The 16,067-nt window shown below is 53.5% G+C and overlaps 1 protein-coding gene across 1 annotated transcript; it reads left to right on the top strand.

Annotated features, from left to right (window-relative positions):
- Nucleotides 1-5: 5 nt before the first annotated feature.
- On the top strand, nt 6-14,671 carry ACAD10 (acyl-CoA dehydrogenase family member 10). Its single transcript, XM_051634496.1, is given in 17 exon segments — nt 6-74; nt 1,362-1,542; nt 1,976-2,124; nt 2,961-3,155; nt 4,715-4,873; nt 5,631-5,790; nt 6,197-6,338; nt 7,104-7,172; nt 7,979-8,160; nt 8,727-8,877; nt 9,640-9,785; nt 10,607-10,780; nt 11,270-11,619; nt 12,553-12,620; nt 13,589-13,655; nt 13,938-13,968; nt 13,971-14,671. Coding segments are annotated over 16 exon segments (2,229 nt in total). The 5' UTR covers nt 6-74; nt 1,362-1,400; the 3' UTR covers nt 14,015-14,671.
- Nucleotides 14,672-16,067: the final 1,396 nt, after the last annotated feature.

A 16,067-nucleotide genomic window follows, 5' to 3' on the forward strand; every position in this document is an offset into this window, starting at 1 on the left:
CCCCTTCGACCTCAGCGGGTGTCGCGGCGGGACGCGGTGACGTCAGGGCGGGGACGACGGGGCGGCCGAGGAAGGTGCGGGGCCGGGGCGGGGGGGACACACACACCGAGCCCCTTCCGCGCCCCCCTCCCTCCCCCGGCCCCACCTCAGGGGGTTTCAGGCGGAGGAGGGGGGCGGGACACGGGGGTGGAGGCGAAACGGGGGTTCGCAGTCCTGCCACAGGCCCCGTTGCCATGGCGACGCAGCCAGGCCTCGGCCCCCCTAGGGGGAAGGGAAGCAGCACGTCCCCCCAGAAAGGAATAGGAGCACAAAGCCCCCCTGCTTCTCTTCTCCTCACACCTGGTGTCCCTCGCAGCTCGGGGCCGGGCCGGGCTTCGGTGTTGTTGGTGATTGAAAGAAATTAAAAGGCAGCCCGGCCTGGAAATTAGAGTCATTGAATGGTTTGGGTTGGAAGGGACCTTAAAGACCATCCAGTTCCATGGCAGGGACCCCTCCCAGCACCCCAGGCTGCTCCAAGCCCCATCCAACCTGCCCTTCAACACTGCCAGGGATGGGACAGCCACAGCTTCCCTGGGCAGCCTGGGCCAGGCTCTCCCCACCCTCACAGGGAATAATTTATTTCTAATATCCAATCTAAATTTCCCCTCTTTCAGGTTAAAACTGTCCCCTCTCCCCAGCCCTTGTAAAACGTCCCTCCCCAGCTTTCCTGGAGCCCCTTCAGGCACTGGAAGCTGCTCTCAGGTCTCCCTGGAGCCTTCTCCTCTCCAGGCTGAACACCCCAAATCTCCCAGCCTGTCTCCAGAGCAGAGCTGCTCCAGCCCTCTTATCTTCATGGCCCTAATGAACATAACTAATGTGCAGTAGTGTAAGTAATTTGCATGTTGACACCCAGAAAGACCTTAGGTCTTGTCATAACGTAGAGTCCATGAGGAGAATGTCCTGCCCAACCAGTGGAAGGTTCTGGTGATCCAGGGATTCTCTGTGAATCACAGAGTAGGGCTATCCAGGAAGGATAAAGAATACCCTTGGATAATCAAGGTAACACCTGCATCCTAGAGCCACTCCTAACACATCTTTGAACCCCTCCCAGCATCCTTTGACATCACAGACAGCTAACTCTACTGAGACTGACTTCATGGGCATCTAGATCAATAAACAAGCAACAAGACTGTTGCAAAAGCAGGGCTGTTCTGCAGAGTGTTGCTGTGATTAGTGACCAGGGCTGTGGGGGATCAGTCAGCGAAGGGCGCAGGGGTGTGAAGCCCCACCCGGCTGCTCCGCCTTGCCTGGGGCACCTCAGGGCCAGGGGGGAACGTGAGGAACACCCCCTCTTGTAACTCTCTGCTTTGGGCTCTTGCCAGGTGTGGATTTTCCTGCCACCCCCCCGTGCCACCTGCAGCATGTACCTGTGTCGCGTGGCCCGCACCCCGCGCCTGCTCCCCGCTGGGATCCCCTGGGGGTCGCTCCGGCGCCGCCGGCACCGAGCCGTCATCTTTGAGGCCAGTGGCCTGCTCCTGCCATCCCCTCACAAGGTGGCCATGGGTGGGTATCCTCATTTGCTCCTCTTCTTCCTACACCTGGAGGGAAAAATAAATGTTGGGTGTCCCCGTCGGCCTGGCTCTGGTCCGGGTGAGATACTCAAGAGCTTGTGGCGGTGGCGCCTCGTGGTGCCACCAGAGAACAAGGACCTGAACACCCCTGGTAATGGAGCTGATGCCACCCAGCGTTGGTGCTGTCCTTCAGGACACTTGAACAACTCAGTGTTTTCACCCTGAGGGTGGCACCCCAAAAGCAAAGGCATCTGAGGCAACACCAAAATAACTTCTTTCCATGTCCGGGTAAATGACCCCAGCCCAGCAGGGCAGTTCTCGTGCCTGCTGGTCGATGGATCAGCCCTCAGAGGGACCTCCAGCCCTGTCCTAGCCCTGGTGATGCCATTCCTGCTCTCTCCTGACCTTCTCTTTTCTCTGCATAGGCTGGGAGGCCCGGAATTGTATTCCAGCTGGCACATTCCAGCAGGCTGTACTCTCTGGAGGGGAAAACAGTCCCACTCGGAAGTACACCCGAGGAGAGCTGACAGCTGTGGAGTTTTTGCAGGAGTTGGGACAGCAGTGCTTTGAGATTGTAAGCCAGTTCCCCCCTCCTCACTTTTATGCTTCCTGGCTGCAGGAAAATGGGATTTTGCAATGTAGTGGCTTAGTGAGGAAAAAGGAGCTTTTAAAAGGAATCCTTTGCTGGAAGGGTCTGGATTTACCATCTAGGAAGCATTACTGTCTGATCAGGGCAGGCTTTTTGCTGCCAGCATCATTCTGGTGCCTGGCAGAATGCTCAGCTGAATTTGCCTTCGCTTCTGCCAGCCTCTTCCTGCACGTTTCATCACTTTTTTTTTTTTTTAATTTCAAGACACCTCTAGATCAGCTGAAATGAGAAGTCAGAGGCAGAGACCAGCTCAGAGGCTTTTGCTCCTTGTTCATACATGGGCTTGCTCAGTGGATGGGGGCCCATGGTCTCTGGGGAGGGTTCTTAAGATCAGCAGAAGCCCCCCCAGCACAGCTGCAGGAGCCCAGTGCAAGAATCCCCTTTTGAATAAAGTCTTTTTGAAACAGCTCAGTCTAAAATGCAGATTCCTTTCCTGCCTGCTGAATGGTAAAGGAGTTTTTCTCTCTAACCTGCCCGGATTCCATGGCAGGCACAGTCCCAGTGCAGTTCTCTTTCCCAAAATCAGCCCTTTCTCTGTGCTGCTGCTGCTGCTGTAGGATCAGTCATGTGAGAACACTTGTTTATTTGGTCTGAGCAATTTAGCTGGGAGGTTCACTGTTTGCCTTCTGCTGCCAAAGGAAGTAGGGCAGCAAGATAAGATGATCAGGCAACCTAGCTACCCAACCACTCTTTATTTTCCTCCCTGCTTAAAAACCATTTATGGCTAATTATCATTCTTAGGGGTTTCTCTGGTTTCTTAGGCCAATGTCTGTGTTCCAGTGGACTCATTTATTTCTGACTTAATAAAAAATGAGATGATAAAACAGCTCCCCATGATGGCAGAAGCTGTGCAGTGTATCCGTGCAGAAGGTCTGAAGACAGCTCTCCTAAGGAACAACTTCTGTCTGCTGAATGGAGAGAGCTTTCTGCCCCTGGATCCAGAGCACTTTGATGTGGTAAGGCTGGGTGGGTTCCCAAATGCAGCTCTGCAGGAAGGGCTGGAGAAAGCAGGACCAAAACTCTTCCCCTGCAGGTAACAAGTGGAGGGCAACCAGCAGCAGGGGTTAGTAGGCACCAAGGTAACAACAGCCTGTGAAAGTGTTCCCTGGTGTAGTTCCTTGCAGTGGCCTTGGAGAGGCTCTGAGGGAGTGGCAGCTACTTGTGCATTTGAAAACTCATAGCAAGATGCCCACACAACGACAAGTAACCGTGTAACAGGCAGAGGTGCTGATGTTGATGAAGGGCTTAGAAGCTGGAACACTGCACAGGGAAGAAATGTTCTGCCCCAGTGCCCCTACCTGGTTTATATTTCATCCTCACTGCTGGAAAGCTGGGTTGATCCCAAAGAATTGAGAAGCATCCCCTGTACCACAGAACCCCCACTACCCTGGCATGCTGCTCTGTCTGGGCAGGCAGAGCCCTGTCCCAGCACACTTCCCTTTCCCAGGGGTGAAGCAGCAGGTCACCCATGAACCTCGAGGCCAGTTCCAGTGGCTCCAGTTTAGCAGGCAGCTGTGAGGACTCGGCACGACAGGGAATTTGCTTTTTTGTGTGCCCCAACTCCCATCTTGGATTTTCAGGAGTTCATTCATTACTTAAGTTTGGTTTATAAACTTGATTGAGACAACAAAATATGCAATGAAAGTTGTATCAATGCATTTAAAACCTGAGACTGTTTAAACTCACCTTGTCAGCGTCATCATCAGCTGGGCTTTCTGATCATCACACCCGTGACACCTCTGAAGTTCTGGTGGAGTGAGACTCTGTTGAGGTGCTCTGTGGTGCCTTTCATCCCAGCCTCTTTCAAAGCACTTTAATAACCATGGCCTAGCTGGTGTCATCACTCATGCAGTGTGGCTCTTCTCTAGCAGCAGGCGACAGCACTGTAATTAGTGGGGAAAGAAATTAATTGAATGTGGTTTTCCATTAGGATTGGCTTTTATGTCTAGCTAATAGATTCATTTCTATTCCTATCAGTGCCAGGGTGAGATACTGCTTGAATGTTTTAGTGTTGAGGGCAATGTGAGTGTTCAGAGACTGAATTCAAGACCTTTTTGATGCACATTTGGGCAGATGGTTATGGTCAACATCTCTGCTGCTGTGAAGGTTGTTGTGGGGTGGTTGGTCGGTGCCAATGGTCAGGACACTGCTTTTCCAGAGCATATGGAAGAGGGTGCAATCCAAGGCTTTCTTGGACAGCGCTGAGGAGTTGGTTCAGCAGTCTGGGATGTCTGGTGGGTCTCCCACATTGTGGCATCTGGTTGGATATCTTCCATCCAAGGACTGGCTGGTCCTGTTCAACTTATTAGAGCTGACAGAGCCACAGCCAAGCACTTGGCACCCACACAGTCACCTGAGTCACATCCTGCCCAGCTCTGTCAGCCCTTCCTCCCCATGTCCCTTATTTCACACGTTACTCAGGCTGCCAGCCTCTTTCCCACCCTCCCTTTCCAGCAGTGCACAGATGTTTGTGGTCACAGTAGGCTCATGCATAATCCATTTGTTGTTGCCATAGATGATTGAATCCCATCTGGAAGGGATGCACAAGCCAGATCCTGGGATCTACCAGCTGTGCTTGGAACGCTTGGGTGTTCAGCCCCAGGAATCCATACTCCTCGACAACAGCAGCCAGAGCCTAAAAGCAGCAGCCCAGCTTGGCATGAAAACCGTGCAGGTACAAAGCAACCCAACCAGGGCAGGCTTTGGGTGTGGTTTCTAAGCCCAGAAGCTGCACTTGACTTGAAGGGCTGAGGATTTTCAGTCTCAGTGGCAGACTTGTGTTGTCAGGCCTTCAGTTTCAGCCTGTCCTTATTCCTACAGGATGAGGCAGGGTTCAGGGGCAGGATCACTGGCAAAATCTGCACTGGCCTCTTCTGTTCACACCTCTAAATCCTGCAACCAGGGCAACCTTGGGGAAGTGGCTTCTCCTTTATGAACCTCAGTTCCCTATTAGAGAATCACAGAATCACAGACTGGTAGGGCTTAGAAGGGACCTCTGGAGACCATCCAAGCCCACAGAAACAGCCCTGACAGCATGGCTGAGACAGCCACATCCATATCAGTTGTAATTAATACATTTCTAGAAGCTCTGAATAGTTCTGGATCATCAGCTGGGGACTGGGTAACTCCCAGTGGGTTAGTGGGAAGAGTGAACCTTGCTCCCCTGGACTGCTCACAGGGAGTTCCCGCTCCTACCCCAGCCCAAGCTCACGGTGCCAATGCCACTAACAGGTCTCTGGGATGGGGACCAAGTAGGAAGGCTCAGTGGGTATTGGAAATGGCAGGGAATGACCCGTGAGTTCCTGTGACTTGGTGGATCCCTGCTGTTTGACTCACAGATAAACGCAGCACAAGTGTGTAGAGCTCTTTCTTTCTTAGGCTATTTTATCTTCTAATTGTCACCCAGTGTTTCTTCCTCCTTCTTGTTTCAGATTGATGATCCAAAAGTAGCACTCAAAGAGCTGGAAACCTACCTGGGTTTCCCTTTGCAAGGGTTTGTTCCATATACTTGTTCAGTGAGACCAAGCACGGAGATCCCAAAAGATCGTCTGCAAAAGTACCTTGAAAATCTTCTTGGTGACCAGGCAAGAGGTACCTCAATGCTTTTTCCTCTGGAAAGCTCTCATATTCCAGAGCCATTGGCTCTTTCCATCATACAACAGATGGTTTGGAAAATACTATGGACAAAAGGCTCCTAATCTCCAGGCAAACAGTGCAGCCATTCAGGTTTCAGTGATCCATCAACATTTTAGGTTTTCCTCATTTGGGAGGATTTGAGCACAAGTTGCCAAAGATGCCAGGAATATTCCTGGCCTGTGAGCCATCCATGAACAATTGCTGGGGATTTGGGACACAGGAGCAAAGTGTAGGCTCATGATTGCTACAAGTGAGATCTGAGAGCCAGGCTCAGGAAGGGGAAGTAAAAACCTGGAAAAGTGGTGGGAAATGATCCCAGCTTATGCTTCTGTCTGCTGACCCTCTGCTCCCAACACTCCAGGCCCACTGGTGTTACGCCAGTTTGGCCACAGACCACCTACCAGGACCTATTCCATCAAGTTTGGAGATCACTTGTTGGTGCTGAAGAAGGAGTCCACTGGCCACCTGTGTCACTCAGGCCTGACTGTTGGAAGGGAGTACAGGTGAGAAGAAGCTGTGGTCCTCATGGCAGCTGCCCAGGGAAGCTTGTAGGAGATCCCCGACAGCCCCATCCAAGGGACAGTGCTCTATTCCAGCCTTGGCTTTCCTGTTCCACATCACACACACAGTTCCCACTCCTGCCTCCCACATTGTCCTGCCCTGTGTTTTGCACAGCTCCACATCCTGGCCTGGGATCTGTCCCTTTGCTTCAGCCAGCACCAGTGGTCCTAGATGGAGAGAGGAGGCTGTGTCACTGCCCTGCTGCTGGTGCAGCTGGGACCACGAGGCTGTGAAAAACACCCTCCTGCTCCTGCACTGCTCCCAACCCAAGGAGCCCTTCACAGCTCTCCCAGTACGTGTTGGGAGATGCAGGATCTCCCTGTGGCATCTGGCCGCTTGGCTGGGGGAGAGGTTGCAGCCCAGCACTGGAGCTGGGCAGCCAGGAGCTGTGCTGAGGGCTGAGGGGTCACACTGCCAACGGGGCTGCTGTGCCAGAGACCTCAGCACCAGAGCAGCAGGCCACCTGTGGGGGCTGCTGGGATCTCCCCTGGGTTTTTCAGAGTGTGTTGGTCTCAGGGCTCTGGGCCATACAAAGATTTTGCTGTGCTGCTTTCCCCTTCCCCTAGCTGTGTTCTTTTAGTGTATTTAAAACTGAGCACAGGGCTTTTTATTTTAATACTGTGTGTCTGCCTAGCAACAATGTAGCTCCAGGATCGATTCCCTAAATCCTTTCTGTGCTGACTCAGCTCTTTGCCTCTCCCTGGCAGGGTACTGAAGGCCCTCTCTGAGGCTGGTGTTCCTGTTCCCACTGTACTTGCTCTCTGCGAGGACCAAAGGTAATCTTGTCCCTCAGCTTTCCCTCCGTGCTTGACAACTTGAGGCAGCTTCCCCAAAGACAGGGAGAGGAGGGAAGAAGGAACCAGACCTCACAAAGTGCACTGGTCTAATTAGTGTTTGTCCTCTCTCAGGCTAATGGAGCCTCCAGAGATTCCAAGGACAGTAACACTTTTATTTGACTTGTTTTAGTGTGTCCTTATTTTAGCAATTAATCAGAATACTGCCTTGCTTTGAAAAGCAGCTACAAACCAATGTTATGGGGCTTCCTGCTGCCTCAGTATTCTCAGGTACCCTGTAAGGAGGTGACTTCTGTAGCTGCCAGTCCTCAGACTTGCCCCAAGGTTTACAGCCACGACAGCAGCAAGTCTGTGGGCAGGACACCCTGTGCAGAGCCTGTAGTCAGCACAGCCACGCTCAGCTCTCTGCTGGCTGCAGTGACACGGTCTCTGCACTGCAGCTCAATGTCTGTCCACCCTTCCTGATGTGAGCAGCCTGACAGCCTGGCTGCAGAGCCCGCTGCAGGGGGCAGGGTTGGTGCTGGAGCCCAGCCCCTAGCTCAGCTTCCCGGGGCTGGGGGGACCAGGACTGCTTATGCCACAGCCATGTGCCACTGGCTGGCAGCTTGGGCTGAGCTGGAGCCCCGGCCACAGCTGGGTGTGGGACCCCAGGGAGCTGTGCTGCTGTGGCTGCTCCTCACCTTGCCAGGCAGGCGAGGCCTGGAGGCATGTTGAAAGTGCATGTGAGGTCTGAGGGGTGGTAGTTAGCAGGATTAACCTCAGACCTGCTGGTTCCACCTTGCTTCCAGCACCCTTGGCACACCTTTCTTCCTGATGGAGCACTGTGCTGGCCGCGTCTACAGCGACGCCTCCCTCCCCACGCTGCAGCCAGGCCAGAGAAGGGCTGCTTATGCTGCCATGAGCCAAGTCCTCTCCAAGATCCACAGCATAGACTTCAGAGCAGCCAAGCTGGAGGACCTCGGGGAGCATGGTGAGAGCAGGCTGTGTATCCTCCATCACTGTTTTCTTCTCCTGTGCTTCAGCATTACAAAGGATAGGCTCAGGGACAGGACTTGGGCCCAACTTGGGAGCAGTTGGGAAAGTGAAGCTGGACAGCAGGGTGTCTGAATGTCCAGGCATGGTGGGAGGGTGTGCAGAGCTGCTTCAGGTCCTCCAGGGCTCTGCTTGCTGTTAGTACTCCCCAGAGCTCCCTACCAGGAGCAAGGTCTGCACTCTGGGTGCAGGAAGAGCTGGTTTGCTGCTATCTCTGATCAAACATCCTCAGCTCCCCCCATCTCTCTGCAGGGCTATCTCAGCTTCTTGGAGTTGATGGAGAAGTTATGTTTTTGTCCAAGATCTGATTATTTGCACCAAAATATCAAATCCTGTGCCAGTTAAGAATCTATGAGACACAATTAAACCTTGGAGCTTATCTCAGGGTGCTGGACTGAGCTCTGCTTGGCTTTTCAGCTTCCCCTGCATGCACCTTTTATGCATCTCTTCAGAAGCTTCTTTGTGCCTGTCCCTTTCCTGAGAGCCTTCATTCCCTTTCCACAGGTGATTACATTCAGCAGCAGGTTGAGACCTGGACAAAGCAGTACCGAGCTGTGGAAACTCACACTATCCCAGCCATGGAGAGACTCATGGAGTGGCTGCCTCTGCATTTTCCTGAGTCTCAGAAGACGACGGTTGTGCATGGGGATTTCAGGTACTGCTTGGCTGGCAGCACTTCCCTACAGCACATCCAGGGAGCTGAGAGCGAGAGATTGTAAAGCAATGTGCAGATTCCAGGGAGGTGCTGAGTTGGGCTGGCACAGCAGCTGCAAAGCAGTTGGAAGGCTGGGCTCTGGGTCATGATCAGCATCCCCCAGGTAACAAAGCCTGGGGGCCACAAACCCGTGGTGCCGCGCTCGCATGTGTCAGTGCTGGGCCAGGGCCCCTTCCCACAAGGTTTAGCACACATGTTTCCTGTGGGACTGGAAGCTGGTGAGCTCTCTGCACCCTGGCAGGATGGCTGCCCTCTCCATTTCCTCCTCAGTAGGCTGCTGCCCTCTCCTGGGGCTCAAACTAGTGAAAGCTGAACCACGCATGATCTACAGCCCATGGAAGTGCAGGGCCTGGAGTTACTTTGTGCCTTTAAAATAACCACAAGATCCCCCTGGACAGTGAGCTGCCCGCTTCACTTTTTGGCTAGCCTGGTCTGTAACATCTGTTAATGATCCGAGAATGAATAACTCTGTTTCACTCTTCAGAGCACAGGTCAGTTAGTTCATCATTAACTAGGGGCTTCACTGTTGAGTAATCTCCCTCCTCCCTTGCAGAAACTGATCTTTCACTTGTGCAGCCTCCCAAAGGACTCAGCAATTTTTTAAGAGAGTGAAGACCACTGGAAAGCACCCACTGCTGCTGAGCACTGGGATATTTCCCCCCATCTTGAGACTTTTCTGATCTCTTTTTCCCTCTGATACAGGATGGACAACCTGGTCTTTCATCCAGACAGGCCAGAAGTCCTTGCTGTCCTTGGCTGGAAGCTTTCAACTCTAGGAGATCCCATCTCTGATTTGGCGAATAACTGTATGGCCTACTTCCTGCCACCTCACTTTAGTGCTCTGAGAGGTACAGAGAGGGGCAAGGTCACATCTGACACATGGAGAGAGGAGTCAGAGTTCAGAAACAGATTAGCTCCTGCCCAGAGAGCTCAGCTGACAGCTGGGCTCATTGCATCTGGAAAGGGCTGTGGGTCTCCAGCCGTGCTCCCTGCTCTGCCCTTTTTCCCCTCCCTGAAGCACCCTCCATCCCTCCAGGGCAGAAGTATCTTTCTGCATGTGTGGTGGTCTCCCCAGCCCATTTGTCTCCTCTCTGCCACCCATTTGGCAGATACTCTGCCACGTGCTCCCTGTCCTGCTTGGTGCTGTCACCCTGCTTGTGCGTAAGGACCTTTTTTAGCAGTTGTGTCAGGGATGCCCCCAGAGAGGAGGGACCTGCTTCACAGCTTGCAACATTACATTTAAAATAATTTTGGATTCTTTTCCTCCTCACTTCAGCTGTAAAGCTGAGGAGCTCTGCTGGGTGGGAAAGCTGTGAACTAGGCCCAGAAGAGGTTTGTCCACAAGGTTATACACTTGTTAAAAAGAACGATATAGGGGTAAGCAGAGAGGAAAATCACCCCGTAGGATTTAGGGAGAATTAGAAGGAAGATCCATCAGTCACTGCTTTCACAGGCTCAGCCCAAAGAAGCAAACTGACCCATGTGCATTTCAGCCACGTGGGCTGGTGCCAACCCCCAGTTTTTCTGTATGGAAACAGCAGAGCAGCAGGGCAGGTGCTGGATGGGTGCAGGTGACTCTGCTGCTCCACAGCTCTGCCACAAGCCTCATGGCATCGCTCTGAGCTCCTCACTGTCTGCTGCTTCACTGTTGCCTCTTCACAACTTCCAGGCTTGAGGAAGTGTGATCTGGGGCGCCTGGGAGTCCCCACGGCAGAGGAGTATTCCCAGATGTACTGGAGCCAGATGGGAATGGAGCGGCCCGAGAACTGGAATTTCTACATGGCCTTTGCCTTCTTCCGCCTGGCTGCGGCGCTGCGGGGATTCCAGACACGCCATCCGGCAGGTGAGGAACCCGAGCACCCCGGCCCTGCTGTGCACTGGTCTCCAGCCAGAGCACAGACAGACGAGCGCTGGTGTGGGGACACTCTCACATGGAGCGTTTCCCTTTTTGCTGGATGCAAGGTCTGCTCTGTTCCTGTTTGTGCTGCTCAGTGGTTGCTGTCTGGTCACTTTTCTTCCATGGAAGAACCGAGCAGAGGCCACAGTTCAGAGCTCAGAGCCGTGTCCTACAGGTGGAGCTCTCAGACTTTCAAACTAGGCACCACCTTCGAAAGTAGGGAGGTGGTGTCAGCTCCCAGTGCTGTTTATCTGCCCACATCAGGTCTGGCCTGGGAGTCTTTATCAGAGAAAAACAAGATGTCATTTTCATATTCCTTAGAGTGGAGTCTCCCCGAGTCCTGCGGGGCTGGCCCAGACAAGGGCACATGGTGCTGTTTGGGATGTGACTACCTAACACAGGCTCTTCCAAACAACAGTGTCCTCTTGTCCCCAGAAGAACCAGCCTCAGGTGAAGGCAGCCGTGAGGATGCAGAGTTTGTGGCAGACCTGGCTTGGGAGTTTGCCATAAAAGAAGGATTCCGTGTCTTTGACAGCCTCCCCACCAGGAAGCTTCTCACACGACGTTACAGCACCTGGTCCAGGTGTGGGCCATTCAGGAGCTATGGAACCTGGCCTTGTCCTGGGTCGGCTCCTGAGCCCAAAGTCCCTCTGGTCAGTCCCCCCACCAGCCTGATGGGGGTGGCCCAGGGTCTTTGCTGCAAGCTGGAAAAGATCATGGGTGTCCAGTGGAGTTTTCTGATTTCCCAGCCCAGATGGATGCCACATCCTCTTCTAGAGCTGAAGGTGAGACATCTCCCTCCCTAAAGCAGCTGTGCTTTGCTGCAGCTCCACCAGGGCTGGAGATCGTGGCATTCTCTGAGTGCCCTTCCTTTCCTGATCACATCAGACACTTGGTACTCCTGGAGTCCAACAGGTTGGAGAAAAAGGGCTAGGTTCCCATTGCTGGCCACATTCAAGTAACAGTTCGGACTCTGGAAAACAGCACTTTCAGAAGCTGGTATTCCCTTCTGAAATGACCAGATTAATGCCACCCCAGCTATAGCTGCTGGTGCTGCTCCACCAAGGTCCTGCCTCCAGAGCTGTTGGAGAGCTTGGCTGGGCTTGGGATTTCCAACACCTGCCAGTCCAGTGCTGGCTCATTCCCTTCCTCTGGCAGGAGGAAGCCTTGCTGTTGCCTCTGTGTGGGAAAGGCTGAGTTAGTTCTCTTTGTTGCCTCTTTGAGAGGTTGCTCAAGTAGGGCAGGGAGCTTCTTGCACCTCCACAGCTTCATTTCCTCCTATGTGCTCTCCCGCCCTGCTCTCCCTGGCAGGGGCTCTGCCTGCAGACATCCCTGTCAGTGAACAATTGCCTGTCCAGTGATAAGCCAAGTGTGGTTGGCAGTGCAGACTCTGGGATGGCAGTTGGACTTCAGCCCTGCTACCATCCTGGGCTCTTCTGTGCAGAGCAAGTGCTGCTGCAGCCCTGACCCCTCAAAATGGAGGGACATTGGTCATTCCTGGGGTGGTGCTGTGGAAGCAGAAACCAGATACCAGCTGCCCATGGTGGGTCCGTGGCAGAGATGGCAGTAGCATCAGGTCTTGAACTGTAGAGTTTTAATTATGCCTCTCTTCCTGCAAGGCAAGTCAGGGCAATAGGCAGGTACCAGGACACCTGTGTTCCCTGCCCAGGCTCTGCAGTCTCTCTGGTTTCTCTTTGCTCTCTCCCATGTTGGTGCAGCTCAGTGTGGCTCAGCCCGTGGCTCTGGGCTGGCTGGTGTTGCAAACAGATCTGCTGGGAGTGGTGTTGTAAGTAATAATTCACAGAGTGTGTCATGAAAGCAAACTTCCCTCTCCTTGACTTGCTACTGAGGTGATGTTCTTAATGTATTCAAGTGATATTATTAACTTCTACTGGGTTACTTAACAGCCCTTTAGCTGCCAAAGCCAAAAAAAAAATAAAAATCCTATCCATTGTAGAGCCCTTCAAAAGCATTGCCTGGTGCTCTGGCAGAAACCAGCAAACCCAGCATTTCAGGGTGCTTAGCAGCTGATTCCCTGAGGAGGTGGAAAAGGAGGGGAAGCAGGAGCTCTAGGGAATCTGAAAGTGCTGAGATGAGCAGATCTCCTTGCCCTTCTTCCAAACACTCATCTCCAGAGCTCCAAACATCAGGACTGCCACGCTCTCAGACTCCGTGCCCTGGGCTTGTGGTCAAGACACTGTTCCTTATCTGGGGGGTCAGAGAGCCCCTTCATCCCTGCCATCTCCCTGTAAGTCCCACTGCTGATTCCCTCAGCATTGTCCCTGGACTGCCAGCTTTGCTGTGGAGATGTGTTGTGAAAGCCAGGGGAGGAGTCTTGCTGCCTGCAGCAGAAGGATAATGCAGTGAAGTGTTAAACAGCCAAAGAGTCCTGGCCTGGGATTGTCACAGCGTCATGTCATTGTCATAAACTGGGCAAGGGCCAAGGGAGAGGGCAAGGCTGCCTGGAGCCAGATGCCCTGCAGGGCTGGAGGTCTGTCCCACCCAGCTTGGCACTCAGGTGCCCTTGGCTGAGGCACTCTGGGGCAGTGCCTGGCTGATCCTGCCACATCCCTCCCAGGGGCCAGCAGGCTTTGCACACTGGTCCCCAAGGCTGCCTGTCCCCACAGTTCCCTGGGGATCCTCTGCACTGCTGGAGTCATGTCTGGGCATGAGCCAGGAGTGGATGTGTGAGGGGACCAGCCCCAGGGCAGGGGGATGTGGGAGGATTTAATGTGTCTCATCCTCTTCCATCAGGCAGAGAGCCAGAACCAAAGCAGTGGGGCTGATGATGCCTGGACAGGCCATGGATCAAGAGCACCAGGTGAGCAGACACATGCCCCAAACATCTGTCCCTTCTCTGGCCCTAACAAAGCCACCCAGGGACACATCTTCCTTTGGGGGCCTCCTCCACACCAGGAGTGAGGCATTCCAGTCTGGGGCCTTTGAGCACCAGGGGTGAGCTGTCCTGTCTGGTGTGGGATCCCAGGTGAGGACATTGCCTCAGCACTTCCTTTCCCCAGGGCATTTAGAAGGGGCTGGGCCATTTGCTGCCATCCTTCCCAGGTCCTGCAGCCCCGTGGGCTGTGATCTCACTCTCACACAGGTCTCTGGAGCAGAGCATCTCCCCAGCACAGACCCAGCCTGCTGCTCCACTCGGACCTGAGCTCCATGTCTGGCTGAAGGTCCCACGTGGTTCACAGGCCAGTGCTCTCCAACCTGGAGCTGAGCCACCAGCTGCAGCACTGGGGAGCCTCGGATGGGAGACTAAACAGCAGCCTGGGAGCTTCTGGATTTCTGTGGAGTTTGTTGTTTTCTTATATCTGGACTCAGTGCCTTTACTGCTAGGCTCAACAGGTATGGGGCAAAATCCAGCCCTGGATCATGAGGCTGCAGGCAGTCTTGAAGAGGTCAGGAATGACCAGGCTTGGGATGCAGGATTTGGCTTCGGGAATAAAAATAATAGAAAAGAGTGTCTGTCATGCTTCAGCACATAATCTTCAGCAGGCTGCAGACTCTAGAAGGACTCCAATCAGTGGTGGGGTGAACTGAATCAGGTCCTCAAAGATTCTGGCCTTGGGGAGGTTCCGAAGCTGAGGCAGTGCCTGGCCCCTGGAACTGGGAGGAACTGGGAGAACTCCATGGTCCCATGACTGCAGTGGATCTCTCTGGGTTTCTTTGGGGATCAGGCAGGATGCAGACTGGATCAATAGGGGCCTTCAGTGCTTCACAGAGGCCAGGAGCAAGGAGAGAACTGTAGGAGCAATTGTGGGAACAATTCCTGGGCTTTTTATGTATGGTCTGGTATTAATATTAAAGTAATGGGCACATTTATTTTAATTCTTCTCCAGCTTTTCCAGCATGAGTGCAGCCTCAAAAACCACTTTCACAAGACCATGTCCATGTGCCCAGGGTCACCACCACACTCCTGCTCTCAGGGGCACAAGGGGTGCTGCAGAGGAACCTGGGAGTGGCTGTGCTGGTCCTCAACACGAGGACCACGGGGCTGTAGGGGAAGCCTCCTAACCTGAGCTTTGGTTTGTCCCAGGCTCCAGGGTGAAATTCTACCTCAACCCCTGGCACTTGGCTCTGCTGTGGAAGGGAGAGGGAGCCTGTATCTGTGCAGCCCAGATAGTTGGGATTATTTCCTAGCAAGCACCTGGCACTTCACACCTCCCACCAGCTCAGCTTTCAGGCAGGCTCAATCCCTGCCAGCTACTGCAGGGCTGAGAGCCTGGGGCAGAGAGCTGGGTCTGTCAGGAAGGTGTTTCCTCCATGGCATGTGGTTTTAGTGCTACTGAGTTTGTCTGCTAAGCCCCCGGAAAGGGAAGGGTCCTGCTCAAGGGGAGCAAAAGCATTAACATGGGACTAATGCCCAGTGTCATTGGTTTTCTGTCCAGTTATCAGCAGAAGACATGGAGGACAGCATGTAGGAGCTTAGCCCTGAGCAAGGCTTGGCTGGAGCTCAGCTCTGAGGGGTGCCCTGTGGATACACAGCCTGACTGGTCCCTCTGGGAGACACGGTGCACACAGGCACTTCCCTGCAGGTATAAAAGGTCTTTCTGTCATGTACCAAAAGTGGTTTAATGCATGTGGGAGGGACAGCCTGTTGGAACAAGTGCTCTTCGTGAGTGCCACCTCCTGCAGGGCTGCCCAGGACCCACTGTCTGGGGCACAAAGGGGAGTCAATCACCCCTCAGAGGACATGGGCAGCCAAGGATGAAAGAGGCTGAGATCCAGCACAAGAGGATTTCTTTTCAGCTGATCTAGGAAACACACAGCCTAATCCGAGTCCCTCTGGATAACCTTGGGCTCTGCCTCTCTGGGCTTCATGCTCCCTCCTTGCAAGATGGGGCTGATATTCCCCTCCTGAGTGCAGTGCCTGGAGACCTGCAGATGCAGGAACCACCACTGTGCTACCACCAAGACTTTCAGCGACCCAGGTCTTCCAGCACAGTGGGTTAAACTATTTTTGAATTGACATATTCTAAAGTTTTTCTGCCCCCCGCCCCCCATCCGCCCCCAGTTGCCCTTCACATACCCCTCCTGAAAGGAGCCAAAGAGGTGCTGTCAGATGCACGGTAGTTAACACAGGTTTACTTCGGAGGTTAGAAATTCTTTGTATTTTTGGTCTGTGGCTTCCTTAGTGATGGCGATGATAACTTGAGAACACCTCTGTTCCCTGCATGTGACACTGCACCTTAGGCACACTGAAGCTGCTCGAGGCATCTTAAGC

Source organism: Apus apus, chromosome 16, assembly GCF_020740795.1.
Source record: "Apus apus isolate bApuApu2 chromosome 16, bApuApu2.pri.cur, whole genome shotgun sequence".
Classification (NCBI taxonomy): domain Eukaryota; kingdom Metazoa; phylum Chordata; class Aves; order Apodiformes; family Apodidae; genus Apus; species Apus apus.